Below are 19781 nucleotides of genomic sequence, written 5' to 3'. Positions count from 1 at the left end.
GTAGATAAATTATAATAAAATTTAAGTGTATTTAATATTAAATATATTTTTTGAACACCCTGTATACATCGGTCCAAATTTCTGTACTGCTAGTTTAAGATACACGCTATATCAATATATTGTGGGCCTATGCAAAATGTACAATGCCTTTTGTACGATTTAGGACCAAATGTAGGACTATTGTTTACAGTCCCGCAATTTTGCGGATCCGCGGGATTGATTGCTTTAATCCCGCGGGTTTGCGCGATTGAGATTTTGGTGCGGGATTGTATTCCCTAATCCTCGTATACTCCGCGCTAGTTGACCGACTGTGAAGTTTCTTTTCCCGCCGACCGTTCGAATCACCGTCTTCAAGCTCGAGATCCCTCCAACCTACCTTCCTTCGACCTGCTCAAGATTATTACCTGCATACCAACATCCAAGATGGCCGGTGTTAAAGAATGCGAGCACAAGTAAATAACTGTTAGACGCTGGACTTTGGTTTGTTTTCAGTCGGGCTTTTCGATAATTTGATAAACGTCGAGTACGGTGTGATCCAAATAACATCTACCTACGCTAGGAAACATTAGTGGTATCTTATTAACCCTTTTCCTTAAGATATAGGGTGTCGAAAGCACGTTTCGTCGCGAATTTCGTGGTTAGTGCGAGAAGGGTTCAAGAGAGGTTAAGGTTAAAAGTGCATTTAGAACGTGAACAAGTGAATATAAGTGAAATACAACAAAAAAATAACAAAAACGAAAGAAAATCCATCGCCGTAGTTTCTTTGTTTAACAATAACATGGTCTTGATACCTACGTGATAAATTGTGAATAACCTATTTTGGAGCTTTAAATTGCTGTCATGAAGCTGTTGAGTGCCAAAAGATACCATGGAGCCAACCATTTTTTGGGTGCATTAAAATGACTTAAAAGAACATTATTATTTTTTTCTATGACTATTATGGTGTGTAAAGTTGAATATCCTATAGTTCCTACGGTATTAGAATGTCGCACAGAGATTTTACAGAGGTAAGTATCCTATAAATAGCGGATATACGGATATATTAATAGCATATTCTTTATTATTTATTTTAATTTGTGTTAGTTTCTGTTTTTATTTTCTGTTATTTCCTTTTTATTACTTTTTTAATTATATCTATATTTCATACCTTGTTTTCACCTGTTCATCAACAGAAAAAAAAATTACCATTAACTATTAATAATATTTAATCAAGAAGTTTTGTGATGAAGTGTGCTTTGTAAGATGATCAATTTTATGATAATTTTCATTAGATTTTTATTTTTTTTTCAATGGTCAAAGTAGAAGATTGTCATAAAACAGTTTGATCGTTATACAGGGTAAGTCTTAAATATGTGCAAATATTTTCAGAGCTGGTAGATCTCGATAAATGAAACATATTTTTTCTTTACCGTTTTTCAAGTAAGTCCAAAATAACTGAGTTATTTTATGTTAACAATTAAAAAAAAAAATTTTTTGCTTAAATTTTGAGAATCACTTTTCGAGGATCTTTTCTGGGTTTTCATTCTTTTAAATTTAATCTACTGTCTATGTTGTCATATTATCAAGTTAAAATTATACTTTTAATTAAATAAATTAAAATAAATTATACTTTTTAACTGAAAACTAAAAAAAAATTTCCAATTTTTTTTTCAAAAAATTCCAAATTTTCAATTTTTTTTTCCGCAAAAAACCCCTCATAGTCGTGTTTCTGGTGTCGAATTATATCACCCCTAAAATATTTTGACTTATTTAAGACTCATCCTGCATATTATAATTAAAAATATTAAATATTTTTACCTGAAGAATAATGACCAACGTCTAAATATTTGTGGTTTGTTCATTATCTGATTACCGAACATTTTTGCCGCTGAATGAAATAGAAAAATACAAAATATAAATTGGATTTAATGTTGGATTCTAACCCCCAGTGGCATAAAAATTATATATTTCAAAGGTAAATTACCCTGATATTTTCGTCTACAAATAAAAAAGAACGTACCTATATTTTATATATTATTATACATTTTTTTAAAAATATTTAAGATAATTTAACTATTCAAGAACTTTTTTATTTGTACATTTTTTTGTGGTGAAAAACCCATTTTTTTTTAAATGTACCAACCACGTAGATATAGACATTATTTTTATGAGAAATGTATATTCCCCAATAGGAATAATTTATTGGTTTTAAATTAGGGGGGGGGGGTAGTAATTAAATTTTAATTTGATATATCTATTCGAGTGGTGTTTCTAACATAGATATTTTTCTAGATACAGTTATAATTAAGTACTTAAAGGGGTAAAAGCTATAGACTTATTTCATTTTTACTAACTTGTAATTTTTTGATATTTACTTTATATTTTATAGTTTTTGTAAAATACATACACTAAGTAAAGTAATCCATAAATTTTTACGATTTACATAAAATTGTATATTTTGGTTTAAAAGTATAGTAGGTAGTATACTACTTAAGTGGTTATATCTACTATCTAAGAGTGGTTATATCTCAGAAGACTAGATAGATATCTAGAAGACCTAAAAAAATTGTACTCTTGTTTATTTCTTAATGATACTTACTGCCACTTGGCCTTGAGAAGCTTGTAACTTATTTTTATATCGAGTAAAAATTATTCTTAAATGGTGCAAGTAGTTTACAATTCCAGAAAAATATTTTTTTGTAAATATAATTGAGGTGTTTGGAAACTATCTATCCATTTTTAATCTTTCTATAATTAATTAATGTTAATTTTTGACAAGTCTTATGTCAATTTTTAGTAAACGACCTCAAGATATGATGACCATGCCAAAATTATCATCGATTTTCATTTCCCAGCCGTCTTTGACGCCGTTTTTTTTTTTCATCAAACGTTATTTATTAATACTAATCCCAATAGTAAATTTTAGTGCTAACATTTTATTATATATTATGTATATTATTAATTTTAACTAAAATAATTATTATAAATTTCAAATGTGCCGTTAGCATACCTACTGACAATTTATAATTTATATAACCCGACGATATTTTTTTCTGTATTAAAAAACCTAAACGTGCAGAAAACCAATTAATATTTATAACAAAATAACGGAAAAGTAAGTACGTCTTCAGATAAAATTAATTCAGAGTACTTCGAGAATTTAAAAACTATGTATTTTCCACAAGTATATTAAAAATTATTTCTATTTTATATTAATAATTGCGTCTGACATTTAACGGTAAAATCGAGATATTCATGCTAAACTTGAGTCAGAACTAATTATATTAGCCGACTTAACGTTATCTCGATGTTTCTATTTAGTTTCTGTTCAAGTAAAGGCTTAACTTATTCATAGCTTAAATGCTTTTTGCTTTATTTATTTGTAAGAATAATGATGTCTTATAAACTTTACCGTCTTTCCTTATTTTTTTAAACACCACTTTTAAATTAATTAGATAAAAACAAATTATCCAGAATTTTTAATCTATATCTACATCTATATATCTATAGGTGCTAAAGCGCCAACATAATTCTAATTCTAAGAAGACATCAGAACTACAGACCTACTACCCGTAACATACAAGATATTCACAAAAATAATAAACAGAATACAAAACACGCTAGACGCTGCACAACCACGAGAACAAGCAGGCTTCAGAAGCAGTATGATTGATCACATACATAAACTAAGAGAAACTATCAGCCGAACAAAAGAATAAGAACTTCCACTAGCCATACTCTTTATAGACTTTCAGAAGGATTTCGACTCGATAACCTAAAGCAATAATAGAAGCATTAGCGAATCAAGATATTGACAGGCCCTACATAGAAACACCCGCCAATATATACAAAGCCAAAGCAAGATTAATAATATATAAAACAACCTCCGAGTTTCCAATTGGCAGAGGAGTACGAGAGGGAAACGCGATATCCCCAAAGCTGTTTACAGCAATAATACCTAGAAGAAGTCTTCCGTCAAGTAGACTGGACCAACAAATGATTAAATATAGGTGGAGAATATCTTAAACATCTAAGATTCGCTGATGATATACTCCTAATAGTTAATAGTCTTGAAGAACTTCTTCTTCTTATAATACCATCTTCTAATGAAGGTTGGCAACAATCGCGGCGAAACACTGTCTGTCCTGCGCAGCTCGAAACAGTTCGTGTGAGTTCAGTCTAGTCCAGTCTCGTAAGTTTTTCAACCAAGATTGCTTGCGTCTCCCAAGCATCCTTCTACCTTTCCTTCTATAAGTAACTTCAGAAGTTTTGCTCTACTATTGCGTATCACATGGCCCAGGTATGCTGTCTTTCGTTTTTTTTATATTTGTCAGTAATTCCCTTTCCTCCCAAGAACATCTTCATTGCGTACCATGATCTGTCCAGGGTATTTTCAAGAGTATTCCACTTGAAGAACTATAAACAGAAATTAACGAATTAAATACAGCCAGCAATAAAGTAGGTCTCAAAATAAATTTAGCAAGAACTAAAGTAATGTACAACGAACTAGTAAACAGAAAAGACATTCTAATAAATAACACAAAACTGGAAATAGTAGAAGAATACATACATATATTTTGGACAACTAATACACAGCTCGGGATCTCTACCACCAGAAATCAACCGAAAAATTAAGTTAGCATGAAGTACTTATGGAAGAAACTTAATCATATTCAAATCTAGAATGCCACTTTATCTAAAGAAGAAAATATTCGACCAATATATGTACTACCAGTCACCACCTATGCATGCGAAACCTGGACACATAAAACGGACATTATGAGGAAACTGCAGGCCACACAACGCTCAATGGAATTAAATATGCTGGGAATAACCAACAAAGACCTAAAAGAATAGAGTGGATACGACAACAGACCCAGGACCCAGGTAATAGATGTCATCCACAGAATCAAATTCCTTAAGTGGCAATGGGCAGGACACTTGGCAAGAAGTATGAACAAAAACGGACCACAAGAATGACAGCATGGTACTTATGAGGAATTAATAGATATAATCGGAAATGGTTGGAAAAGCTGAGAATGATGATGATGATATCTATAGGTATCTATAGGTAAAAATTATTTGAATATTATTGGGTATCTGGTCTGTGGTGAATAAACAGACTTATTAACTGGAGGTTTAGTTTTCTGCTTGCTTCCAAAAAGGCTTGGATGAGAAACTTCTAAGCCAACCGGGTTATGATGGATGCACTGGTTGAATTTTTAAGTATTTATTAGTGGACTGTATTTGGTCACAAGGCCTTGGTGGCAAAAGGTTTTGTTACATGATTCAAGGCGAATCTTAACAATCAAGTTGGACAACTTACCGTACATGAACGTGAAGGCGCTTTAACCACCCTAATCACTATAATCCAGGGTGAGGCATTCCCTAAGGTTCTAATACAATTAAAAAATAAAGGTTGTTTAACCCCCCAAAGTAAATTTAAATCTTTAAATCCATTCATTGACAAAACCGGAATTTAGCGAGTCGGCGACAGACTGACATATTCGAACCTTGACTATAATACAAAACATCCAATACTTTTGCCAAAAGGCCACACTTTTACTCGCTTAATCATAACACACATACACAAATTAAATATCCACCCTGAAATACAATCCACCCTTTCATTTGTTAGACAAAAGTACTGGCCCATTCAGGGAAAATCCTCAGTAAAGTCTGTCATCCACAAATTTTTAACTTGCTATAAACAAAACCCTAAAACTTTAAACACCCTTATGGGAGACTTGCCACAACCAAGGGTCCGACCATCCTCTCGACCATTTCTTCATACTGGTATGGATTATGCGGGTTATTTCATGCTAATAGAATCAAAATTGCGTAAACCGAAAATTTATAAAAGCATTAATAAAAAAATACATATACTTTAAATCCTTCAATTTAATAGTTGTTAGTAAGAAGTTTCACTTCAAATATAATGCACACATAATTTTTTTTTATTCTAGAAGCAACAGATGCTCGACGTACTATTTCTGGACCCTGTATAAAAAAAAAACATTATTTAAAATATCTGAATGCATAAATCGAATCTTTCGAATTGTTGCTGTATTTTAGAGTATCTTTTTTAGAGCTGCTGCTTTTAGAAATTCAACTTTCTTTTGCAGCTTCTTATGCTGCCTCTCCGAAGATTTGAAACTGTTTTATCTAGAGAAAAGCCGGCTTTGATATGCTTGTACACTAATTAAAATAGAACCGTAACGAGAAAGCCTTTAAAATAGTCTTACCTCTTTAAATGTAAACGTTTTCTTGTTAAACGCTGAATTATAAGTACGAAAAAGCAAATACCAATCTTCAGAAAACATACCGGAAAAGGCTCTAACTAATACGGGACGTACTTAGAGAGAACTTAGATTTTACGACTCAAATAAAGAAGTGAATTGGCTCATATCTGGTGTATTAATTATTGTACGTAAAGCCTAACTCATTTTACGGTAAATCTATTTTTTTTCGTTCAGATGAATGTTCCTGCTAATTAAAGCGAACTGAATTATCGTTACATCGAATTTCCTTCTTGAGGTTACTTGCTTGTCTACTTCTATCGATTAGGATGTTACTTTAATTAATTGCTAAACATTAACACTTTTTTGTTTATAAATATGAGTTTATTTTCGACCTTATTATGATTAATGTCCATACCTTTGTTGTGAGGCTCATTACACTATTTATTATATTACCATATAAATATGGCAACTCCTAAATAGGTACACTTGGTCGAAGTACACTTGGACAGTGTCAACGGGGCTTTAGTGGACATCGTTTTTTTTCGATCATACTGTATATCGAAAATAAAATGTAATACCGTATATCGAGAATTATTATTGACTTTATTATTATTCTTTATCAAAATATATTAGATGCGTCTCAAAAGTGGCTCACCCCTATAACTTTTTTATTGATGATGAAGAAACGAGATTAGGTATGTTAGTATATGACATAAATTAGAATTGATTGACGTATTCAATTGTTTTTGGTCACTTCCTGTTTAACAGGAAATTACCACAACTCTTCATTTTTAAATAACACCCTCGTAATATTATTACTTTATTCGATTGAAAATGACATTCTGAATAGAATGACATATCATATGTCAACTTTTGACATTTTAGCTTAAAAGAGAATTGTGTTTTAAATTTCAATCTAGAGTGGCTGTATTAAAAAAAAACTAATTTTCAACCAAGGAGCCTTGGAAAAATAGATTTGATCGTTTAAAGTTTTCGTGCCTTATCTTGGCTGGTTAAAAGATGCCCAAATCGTTTTTTTAATAATATACATATAATTTTTTTCAAATGTTCAAATAGAACGAGGGTGGCTCATTAGCATATTTGGAAAAAGTATTTTTGTACGAATAAATTGGTACCACACACTTCGTTATGAACCGCATGTTACAATTTCAAATAAACCATAATATGCGAAAATCCCAGGATATGTTACGGAGTGTCATTTTCGGAGTGTCATCTTCTATAGAATTAAGTAAAAAAATACCGAAGGTGTCATTTAAAAATCAAAAGTTGTAGTCATTTTTGGTAAAACAGGAAGTGACCAAAAAACACTAAATACGTCAATCACTCCTAATTTATGTCATATACTGTCATATACTTACATTCCAAATCTTTGTTTTTTTAAATTCCTCCTTTTGAAACGCACCCGGTAGATAAACATTTATGTTATTGTAATAACAAAAATGTTTAAGTTGAACAATCAGTCTAATATTTAAAGATTAATTTTTATACACCACCAAAGAATATACCTAGCTAGAAAAAGAATGGACTCTGCCATACTGAAAAATGGTCCTACAGAAGTGGCGCCATCTATTGAATAGGGCTTGTTTTAAATGGATCGAAGCGCGGGCTTTTTAAATGAGCGTATTTATTGTATTTTGCTCTAAAATAATTAAATTTATTTTAATATAATTATTAAATAAAATTAAAGCCAAACATGTGTAAATATTATTTATTATTTAAAGTTTTTATTTATGTCAAATATTTAAACATCTTTATTATAATAAAACAAGACCAACGTAATACGCCCAAAATTTTGTAAACGGAGTAAATATAAATAGGTACTTAAATGATGGCAAAAATAAAAGACTTACATTATATTTTTAGGGCCACAAATAAAAGGAATTGTCTAATAAAAACACATATAACAAATTATAGTTTGAAAAACGTTTTGATAATCATTTTTGATAATATTATGATGTACACCACGAGAATCTTTAGAAATGTCTAATGTCTAATAATTATTGCTCGAATTATTGTATTGATATTATTTAAGTATATGACGAAAAAAAAATAATTTAAAGTAGAATAAAGTAAATTTAATTCATTAAAATTTAAAACAAAATAGTAAATTTTAGCATCTATTAATATAACCCTTTACAAATTCCTTACTAAGTTTCAACCATCCTTTCTAAAAGAAATATGTTTGAACAGTTTATAAAATTATTTAGCGGTTTATATAGTGCTTTTAGGGGTTATAATAACGGTTTTAGAGTTGCTTTTAGCGTGCTTTTAGCAGGTATGTGACGCCGCGCCGTGTCTGGCCGGAAGCCTTTGTCTTTGACCAAATTATGTCCATTTCCTCACCAATTGTCAATATAATAGTTGGAACTTTTTTTGTTTTCAAATAACGATTTTTTACAATCCATTTATTACAGCAAAGGTCCCAACCCCTCAACTTCTCTGGTCTTATTGCTCCAGTATCGGTAATTAATTATTACGCTTGATTGATTTTGACTAGCTAATTTATTTGTCATGTTTGGTCAGTACCAACCTAGTGTCTATATAAACGCTCAATTTGTAGATAATAGTCTCGTTTTTATCAACAGAATTAGGTGAGCATGGAGTACTTATGAGAGAATCTAAATCATATTCAAATCTAGAATGCTACTTTATTTATATAAAGAAGAAAACATTCGATCAATGTGTACTACCAGTGATGATCTATGTATGCGAAACCTGAATACTTAAAATGAACGTTACAAGAAAATTGCAGGTCACACAAAGCTCAAAGCAATTAAATATGCTGGGAATAACCAAGAAATAGCTTAAAAGAATAGAGTGAATACGACAAAAGATTCACGTAATAAATTTCAGCCACAGAATTAAATTCCTCAAGTGGCAATGGGCAGAATACTTGACAAAAACAGATAGACCACAAAAATTACAGCATGGTACTCACGAGGAATTAAGAGACCTAGAGGAAGACCAAACCTGAGATGTGACCATGATATTAGCAAATTAGCAGTTAGCACTACAAAGAGATTATACATAATTGAAAATAGTTGAATAAGCTGAAAATGACGATGATTTAGTTTTAATCATTTTCTGATGCTAACATAGTAGTTAGTAAAACACGCGTCCAGTGTTAAAAATAAAGTGTTTTTGTGTGTTGTGGAGAATTAGTGTTTTATTTTTCCATAATCTGTTTACTTTTTTAGCCAGTATACATTGAGTGCTGTTATACAGATTGTTAATTGAACGGTTACTTATTGGGGAACAGAATGGCAACATTGCCTACATTCCAAATGAGTACTCAGCTAAGCTGCCGACTCGTCCCGTCGCGTCGTCTCTCGACGAGCGGGCCGAGGCAGCCATATATCAACCATAAAGCTCTTGCCGCGAGTAATAAATAAATTAACAACATATATATGATAAATATTTGATCTATCAACGTTCTTAAGCTTGATTTTTATGCATTCGTTTTCCGACGATACGATGATACGATATTAACTTTATTGGTTAAATTTAAAAGCTTCAATTGGTTAACCCTTTCTAACCAATCGAAGTCTTTAAATTCAACCAATAAAATTAATATCGTATCATCGTATCGTCGGATAACGGATGCATGAAAATCAAGCTTTACGATCACTATCGTGTGGAAACTAAATTAGAAGAAATCATAGTCAAAACATGTTTTATTGATACAAGCACAAACATATAAACTAAAATATTTATATGTATACAGGGTGGTCCGAACTGCATCCAGGAAACTTCGGCAGCATATTCTGTAGATAAAAATAAGTAAAAAAAGTTCGTATAAATTATGTCCCAAAATGCTTAGTTTCGGAGATACAGTCTGGTGTAGTCTCATTTATATTTCGATTTTTCCAAATAATTTGTGAAGGGACGTTAACATGTGGTTTAAAATTGGTGTCTGGGAGTTTTTTGACATTAGAAATTTGATTTTGATATGAGTGCTGGCGCCCTCTACAATTATTTGTAGAGGGCGCCACCTACATATCTTTTTACTGGTTTGAAGAGTAATAACTTTTAGAAGGCTTTTAGTCTGGGCCTGTATAAAACTAGTGAGTGAAAAAAATATACATTTACGACATCTTTTACGTAAAAAAGCAGTTCTTCCTGGTAAAAATCACTATATAAGACTAATGGTTCTCGAGATATTTGAAATTGAAATTATCACTACCTGTCATCATTGACATCAATTAAACATGTTGACTAAATAGTTATTAGACTGAAATCATAAATAATTTGAAATGCTCTTGTTCCGAAACTTCAACAGAAATTTTTATCATCGTTTTCTCGAAGAAAAATTTATGATTAATTTAAAAAAATAAAAAGTTATCAAATTTATCATTTCAGTCAAATACTATCTGCTCAACATGTTTATTTTTAGTTAATAATGACATGGTATTAACTATTTCCATTCTGAATACCTTAAGAACGGTCGCTCGTAGCGATTTTTACCAAAATACATTTTTTACGTTAAAAATCACGAAAATGTATATTTTTTCACTCAATAGTTTTATACAGATACGAACGAAAAGTTATTACTCAAAACAGTTAAAACACACGTAGGTGGCGCCTTCTACAAATAGGAATCATATTGACATCCCAAATTTCTCATATCAAAAAACTCCCAGACACTAATTTTCATCCAAATATTGACGTTACTTCAGAAATTATTTAAAAAAAAATCAAAATCAAAATGAAATTTCTACACCCTGTATCTCCGAAACTAAGCATTTTAGGACATACATTTATACGAACTTTTTTACTTATTTCTGTCAGGAGAATATGCTGCCGAAGTTTCCGGAATATAGTTCGGACCACCCTGTATAATGACTAAAATAACAATTTAAATTTATAAACGACAAAAGTAGAGAGACCATAAATGATTGTAAAATAACAATTTAAATTTATAAACGACAAAAGTAGAGAGACCATAAATGATTGGTAGGAATAGCCGCAGTAGTTTCGTACAAAGGAAATTAGACGGCTCTCTAGAGAAAAAAAGGCCCCCCGAAAGAAGTGGCCGTGCTTACACAGCGTAACCGTTTCTACCAGGTAGAAATTGACATTTTCTTTGACGGTATCTCGCCCTGTAATTACCGCAACCATTAAAACTACATCAAAACAATTATTTTCTAGTTTGGGAGTTCACACAATGGACCAGACGACCGAGCGACGCGACCGCTGGGTTTCGTGTTTGCCTCGTAGGATGACAAACAAAAACAAATTAAGAAGCGCTTTGCGGTTTTGTTTCCGCTTGCATTAGCAACAAAACATATAAAACTATAGGGCGGTTTGTGTTTGTACGAAGAACGAACAAAGGTATTGTTGAGATTTCAATTTATGCCATTAATAGATAAATACAATAAACAGCTTTAAAATTTTTTAAAAGTTTCACAAATATTCGCGTTTTAATTACATACAGGGTGGCGCCTCTCATACGACGCGGAGGCTCCAAGAAGAACGGTAGTTTATATCGATTGAAATTTTTGAGCATATGTAGGTTAATTGAAACCATTCTATGAAGATATATACAGTTATACAGGGTGTCCCCAAAAATGTTACACATCAAAGTTGTGTTTTTTATGCAATCAAACACCCTATACCGTGTGCGTCTCAAAAGTGGTTTATCCTTATATTTTTTTTATTTTATCAGATAAAAAAAACGAGATTTGTTATGTTAGTATAAGACATAAATTAGGATTGATTGACGTACACAATTGTTTTTGTGTTTCACCGGAAATGACTACAACTTTTGATTTTTAAATGGCACCCTCGGCATTTTTTTACTTTATTCGGTAGAAAATGACATTCTGAATAGAATGACATATCATATGTCAACTTTTGACATTCTCGCTTAATAAAAAATCGTATTTTAAAATTTAATCTAAAGTGACATCGCTATGTTAAAAACACTAATTTTTAATCAAGGAGCCTTGGAAAAATAGATTTGATTGTCTAATGTTTTTAGTGTCTTGTCCTGACCAATTAGAAAATGCTCAAATCGTATTTTTAATCATATCTCAATTTTTTCAAATGGAACGAGGGTGGCTAATTAGTATATTCGGAAAAGCATTTCTAGGGAAAAAATAAAGGTAAGTTTTATTAAAGAAGCATATGCCTAAACTGTAAGGATTTCCACATATTTCACATTTTGTGAAAATGAACAGTAAATTTTAAATTTCAATAACAGCTATCTAGATCTTAATTTACCTTGTATAGCCTGATATTTAATTACAACAACCATTGTGTGTTAAACCAAATAAAATTTGACCGGTAAATTATACAGGGTGAGACAAAATTAATATTGAACATTGGACACTTTTAAAAGCTAGTTACTCCTTTATTTTAAATGGAACAGCCAGTATATTATCCCGGTGGTTCAATGGGGAATTCATATATCTTCAAAATATTATTAAGGTTGCTTATCCGTCATACAAAGATTGTCCTAGATATTTTAATTTTTATGATTTTGCGTCAGTAGATCTTTATAATTTGAAAAGCGTCAGTAGATCTTTATAAATTGAAAACATCTAGGTGGCTGTGATATACCTTTTGTTAATTTATCAAAAATTAAAGGATGTATAGTAAAATATCCAACGGTAATAAAGAAATACACGTTTAAGACAAATTTTAATTATTACAAAATTATGTGACAAAAATTAGCTAGATGAAATCAAATGCTCAAAATGCTTCCTTTCCTGTTAACTGCATAAAATGATTCTATTTTCAAGAGATATTGTCATTTTAAAAGGTATATGTGGAGTTCTACTTTGAAAAGTAGCTACAATTATTATTTATATATCCCCATAAAAAAAACGAGACTAGATAAAATCAGCGACGGTTAACTGATCTATTAATTCATATTCTATTAATATATTCGATTAATATCATATACAAAATTCCTAAGTTTTTTATAGTAGCTACTTTATAATATAATATAACTTTGAACCGTGGCAACCCCTATTTGCGGTAACTTTTTCATAGGCACCCTTCTAACATAATTCACATAATAAAAATATCTTTAGTTTGGCATATAAATGATCAAAACATTTTATGAACGTAATGTCGGCTCCAACATCAGTTATTATTGGCACCCTGTTAAAAGTGTATTCTCCTGTTCATAAATATACGTAACATATCAATACATATTATATAAACCAATTCTTGTGTATAATATTCCAAAATAATAAGTACAGTTGAACAAATATAGGAAGAGACTTGGGGATAGCACTGGTCGCCGTGTTATTTTATATTTCTCACATCTCTAGCTATACTTGTTAAGTTGTATATTGTAGATGTTGTTAGCTAACATTGTAGCGTTGAATTAATAAATTATTAATCTAAGATATACATCGATTAATAGCGAGTCTGCTTGCGTTTTTATTTAAAACACAGTTACAGAGTTATTCAAAAAAACTGGAAACTTTATATTAGCATCTACTTTATAATAATAAACGAGCTAATAAAAAATAATTAAATACGGATTATTATTATTCGCGAACAAGCAATCTACTTTTTGTCTTAAAATATTTCTGTAAGTATAAACATAACACTATAATTACTTATAATATTTGATGGGAAAAAGTTAATTAAGAGCCCAGGTTCATTAATATGCATTAAGTTATGCAATGAAGGATGCTTGTTGTGTATACTGGGTGATAACAAAATCGCTCGCTGGAATAACAATTTTCTTCCAATAAATTTAAAGTTTGCGTTCATCAATACTCACATTATTCATTAAAACATAATGGAATATCACTTATGCCGGGACCCCATTAGCCAACACGCCACCCCATGAAGATCTGTGCGTATGTTTTTCCATTTAATTACATGCATTGCGTACACAGTAGGCAACACGCCACCCCACGTCACGCCATCCCACGTGTGTCGTCTGTCCCAGATCTCATGTGTAATCTCTTTCCCACGTCGCACCACGTGGGCTCACGTGGGATAGCGTGGCTTGGGGCCTATAATGGGGTCCCGGCTTTATTTTCTAACCGTAATGATCCTAAGCCAACAGTTTTAAATATCACCCTGTTACTTTTAAGAAAAGGTCAAAACTAACCTCAATTCTAGAAATTTTATATAGAAAGAGGTATTCAACAAATATTAGGAACTGAATATGTGTGAAGCGATACATGCATTATTATAAATAGTAAATTAAAATCACGTTTTGTATTGAATACAAATTACTTGTCTAAAACGGATGATGAGGAATAATATAGATAATTTTAAACTATGAGGACTCATGTTATATATGTGAATATCATTATTGTATTCAATTATTTTAGGGAGAAAAGATTCAGAAATCACATTTTTATATGCGCTTTTAAGACTTTGAAATTCTGCGAGGGAAGACTATACTATATTGGCGAAATTGATTGGGTAGTGCATATACGTAAATATTACACTTACGTTAACTGTACCTATAGGAAGAAATTATGTAGAATATCATCGCAATGTACAACTTTAGGCAACCAGACCTCAAATGCTTCGTGCTACATTAGAAAAATCTACTGCAGGCGGGGATAAAAATACTCAACTCTGAGCAATCATCGACCATAAACCATGATTCTTGGTTTTCGTATACTTTCTACAATATTTGCTGCTGCGCTACATGCTGTGTTATACTCAGGGCCATGTAAGTGAAATATTCAAAATGGTTCCAGCAAAAGTTTCCCAATTATGACGGGTGATGGCGCTGATCGTCAAGATTTTTGGACAGGGATTTTGCTTACCGACAATACGACGTGAGCTACCACCGGACCAGGACCAATCAGAATGATCAGTCTTTCTTGGACATTTGCCGCGGAAGTGTGTGTTAATTTCTGTTGTGATAAGTGTGGTTGTGTTTGCAACTTCATTTTTCGGTTTTGATATTATGTTAAAATTAATTTTGAAGTATTGTATCACCTGCTTTTATGTAATAGTACTTTTTTTAGTTCTATGATCTGATATGTGATGATTTGTTAATGTTTGTTTAACAATGTTATACCAAAGAGGTTATACTTAATATATCAATTTGCATAGCCTAACTTTTTTATCAATAAACTTTGTAGATTTTCAGATTATTTAATTCCTTTTGTTTCCGTTTATAATTTTATTTTTAAGACATATTATGTGATTGTTTCACATAATATGTTTTAAAAATAAAATTGCAAATAGCGAATAAAAATAATTAAAATAAAAAAGTGTATTTTACAATTCCCCCCGGTCCCGCACCCCTTTGGCTAACCTGTAAATGTCAGCTTTGTCGAGAGATGGCGTTACAATGGAACAATTTATTACAAGGGACTTGGGCTTCTATTTCGTTAGTATATTCTGTGTGTTATACTTTTTTTTACCGTAAAGCAGGCATGCATTAATCTTTAACTTGCAGTATTGTTAAGTCCTGTGTGCACTATAGTGCTCTTCAACGGAAGACAAAAAGTCACGATGCAATGAAGACTTGAAAGATAACATAAGGACCCCTTAATATTACCATTATTAATATGAAAAATTAAATTTAGACTTTAATTGGATTTTAAATGCGAAAATACATTATGAGAAATAATGTTAATTTTGTCAACCCTGTAACTCTTAAAAGGTTAGACCTATGAAGAGATGCATTCAACTTTGATTCAATCAATTTTGTAGATAATTTTCTGAGCTTCAGTTTTCTATATAGGATATTTTCGTAGGTGTCATATTTACTGAGATATAAGTTAAAAAGAGAGTGAAAAAATTGACATTTAACTCATCCCCACTTCTCGAGCTCATCGTCTATCTTCGGGGATTTTTGACACATATCAGCCCAAGTCCAGAGAAATCATGTAAAACCATTTTTAGAACTGTGGAATTTTTTCCACCGATTTCTCTAATTTGACTGGGCTACTACAGCTGCAGTAAAATGTGTAATTAATTGGGAAAAATAAAGTTCCAACCCTAGATGCAACATTTTCACTTCTAATTGTGCTACTCTTTTCAACACCTACTTGTGCGGTTTGAAATTTTGATGCAAAATCCGGAATGCTGCATGGAAGAAATGTATCAACCTAACTTTTATCGTTATTTTAATACCTTTAATTTTTCATTTAATCTGTCTTACCCGGTAAAATCCAGACAACGCAGATTCGCTTACCAGATCGGTATACAGGTTTCTAATAAAATCATGAAAATAGAGTTGAAAATAAAACATAGATAACACTTTAACTCTGACGAAATATATTTTCGTTACTTTTTTGCATCTGAGTGTATAATTATGTAATTATAAGTATGTGGTGACTAATTAAAATATGGATAATTTTGCAGGTGGAAGCGGAGGGCACATCTGAATTGCCAGCAGCAAGCAGGGCTTTGTTTCTTGAGAAGGTAAGCTGACTCAATCTATTATAAAAAATGTCTATATCTATGGGGCGGATTCATCTCTCCAAAAAAATTCTTTATGGGTCAATCTATTATATTACTCTCTAGTAATACAATTCTACATTTCCTTAGCATTTTATTGTTGTAACGCTAACTATTTTATCTACTTTAATTCATCATTCTCGTTACTACATTTAGGATAATCAAAAATATGTATTTATCAAGGCTGGTATGCTGAAGAGTAAAATAACGATAGATAAAAGAAAAAATAAGAAATCAAATAAAAAAAAGAGATTTACCAAATCTCGTTTTTGTGTTCTTCTAGTCAATTATTCTATTCAAATATATGTGAGTATATGACATAAATTAGAATTGATTGACGTATTCAATTTTATCACTTCCTGTTTCACCGTAAATGACTACAACTTTTGATTTTTAAATGGTACTCTCGTATTTTTTTCCTTTATTCGATAGAAAATGACGCTCTGAATAGAATGACATATGATAATGTCAACTTTTGACATTTACGCATATGGTTTATTTGAAATTGTAACATGCGGTTCATAACGACAATTTGACTCGAAGTACCAAGTGTATGGTACAAAATTATTCGTAAAAAATGCCTTTTCTAAATATGCTAATGAGCTACCCTTGTTCCATTTGAAAAAAATGAGATATGATTAAAAATACGATTTGGGCAAAGACAAGACACGAAATATTAGATGATCAAATCTATTTTTCCAAGACTCTTTGATTAAAAATTAGTATTTTTAACACAGCCAATGCACTCTAGATTGAAATTTAAAATACGATTTTTGTTTTGTTAAAGCGAAATTGTCAAAAGTTGACATATGATATATGTCATTCTATTCAGAGTGTCACTTTCTATCGAATAAAGTAGAAATATACCAAGGGTGCCATTTAAAAATCAAAAGTCATCACTTCCGATGAAACAGGAAGTGACCTAAAATTAGTGAATACGTCAATCAATTCTAATTTATGTCAAATCTCGTTTTTTTTGTCTGAAAAAATAGAAAAGTTATAGGGGTGAGCCACTTTTGAGACGCACCCGGTATATATGACTTATTTAATTTTTATTCATAAATGACTTAGGGAACAATTTGCCATTAACTTCAAGAAACAGACTGAACAATTAAGCAGTTGATACAAATTTGTTTTATAAAATATTTGGTGGATTAACATCAGATTAATACGAGTAGAATAGACTTTGCAATACTGTAATCTTTTTAAAATGACACTAAATCGAGTCCCTTTAACTACGTGCTTTTTCTGTCTTGATCTAATTTACTTATTTTATCTGTTTTCTCTTTATATTTTCTACTCTTTGGCTGATCCATAAATAATGATCCAGGCTATTAATGTAGGAATTAAGAATTTTCTATTTCGTGATGACTGGCTGGCCGTAGCTCCAGCAGTAGTGTGTCGATCTGTGGTGCGAGAGGTGCTGGGTTCGATCCTCAGCCAGTACGGTCACTTTATTTATTTAAAATAATAGTATATTACATACTGAGGAGGGAAGTGTGTCATTACTGTCGAGAGATTGATATTATTAATCGAGACGCGTAGCATCGAGATTAACTAAATCTCGAGACAATAATGAAAACTTTTCTCCGAGGTTTGTATACTATTATATTTATACAACCACATCATTAAAAATTAGGGACAGTATTTTATTTTGAAAAAAATAAATAAATATGCGAAAATTTGTCGTTTTCTGTTTTGGCATTTCCATATCTATAGTTACCGGTACCAGTGGTTGTTATGGCGCAAACCTTCAACAGCAAAACAAAGAACTAAGTGACAGTTTTGAATTTCTCGTTCGCTTTTTCGAATTTATATAACAGAAAGCCAGAATGTTTTCGGAAAGTTCTAATAATGAAGACTACTTTAATATTGGTACTCCACCAGAACTTACAAAAGCTACAAAAAGAGCAGAAGCCAGTTTACTTCCAGAGAAAAGTAGGGGGCGATATGAAATAGCATTGAACGTATACGAAAAATGGTGTGCCGAAAGAAATGCTAAGAATATTGCTTCGGAGACAGTCTTGATGGCATATTTTAGCGACATGGCAAGGCAGAAAAAGCCATCTACTCTTTGGGCTACCAAGAGCATGCTAGAATTAAGGGAAAAGACTGACATATCAAAATACCACAAATTCGTCGCTTTTTTAAAACGCCATAATGTAGGTTTAAGCGAACGAAGTCTAGCATTTTTACCTTCAACAAATAAATGCATTAAAATCTTCAATTATTATTGTTAATCTTCTTGTTTATTTTTGTTGATGTTAGATAAGTATTTAATAAAGATATTACAAGAATATTTTGCTTAATTAAATGAGGCGAGAAATAAGAAAACCCGAGTGAGGGAAATGGGTGAGGGAAATGCATGAGAAAAATGGGTAAGGGAAATGGAAGAGTAGGGAATGTAGATAATTTGACACTTTTTTTTTTAAAAGTCAGTAATGTCAGTATTACATATTATGTGGTTGTAAATAAAAATATTTATTTATCTAAATAGAGCGACCAGCGAGCCGCCATCTCAAGGAAGGCAATGGCAAACCACCTTGAGTATATTTGCCTTGTACAGCCTCTCAAATATGCTATTCGGATTTGGCAATAAACTGTAGGCCCCGTGTACTTGTGAAACGCTGATGACATACATCACAAGTAGATGCGAGAGGTAGCTGACGCTCTGTATAGGGTACGGCACTGTAAGAAGAAGATGACTAAAGAATGAAGTTTCTAGTACACAAAAACAGTATATATTAAAATTAAAATTACGCATTCTTTAGCTATACTACCCATAAACTTTTCTTTATTACTTTGAACGCACCTTTCGCTGCACATAATGGTTTTTGATTATTAGCATCTTAAACTGCAATAAACATTACAATGGGGACAACAAAATAAATTAATAAAAAAAGTAAAAGTTCTTTGCAACATATATTTTTACAACGTTTTCGTAATTTTATATATATTTTTTTCTTTCTTTAAAAGTTAAAAACGTTTTATTTAACTAAAGGGTGAATATTAAATAAGTGCAAATATTTTCAGGGTTGGTAGTTCGTAGATCTCAATAAAAGAAACATATTGTCAAGAAAAATGGCGCATCCGCCAGAAATTAAAAATGTATTACTGGTTGCCTGCACAACCGCAACGTAT

At 31.5% G+C, this 19781-nt stretch overlaps 1 protein-coding gene across 1 annotated transcript in view; it reads left to right on the top strand.

The window, feature by feature from the left end:
- The first annotated feature begins 433 nt into the window (after positions 1-433).
- The window catches only part of LOC115876042 (tetratricopeptide repeat protein 28), a 60490-nt gene continuing 41142 nt past the window's right edge, over positions 434-19781 (top strand). Inside the window, exons 1-2 of the mRNA XM_030891715.1 lie at positions 434-1007; positions 16545-16604. Of these exons, the coding sequence (XP_030747575.1) occupies positions 984-1007; positions 16545-16604 (84 nt within the window). The 5' untranslated portion in view covers positions 434-983. The remainder of the gene's footprint in view (positions 1008-16544; positions 16605-19781) is intronic.

Source organism: Sitophilus oryzae, unplaced genomic scaffold (assembly GCF_002938485.1).
Source record: "Sitophilus oryzae breed Bouriz unplaced genomic scaffold, Soryzae_2.0 scaffold_1396_pilon_pilon, whole genome shotgun sequence".
NCBI classification, from domain to species: Eukaryota; Metazoa; Arthropoda; class Insecta; order Coleoptera; family Curculionidae; genus Sitophilus; species Sitophilus oryzae.
Note: the sequence above shows the minus strand (reverse complement) of the source record. Positions and strands in the feature narration are given on the sequence as shown.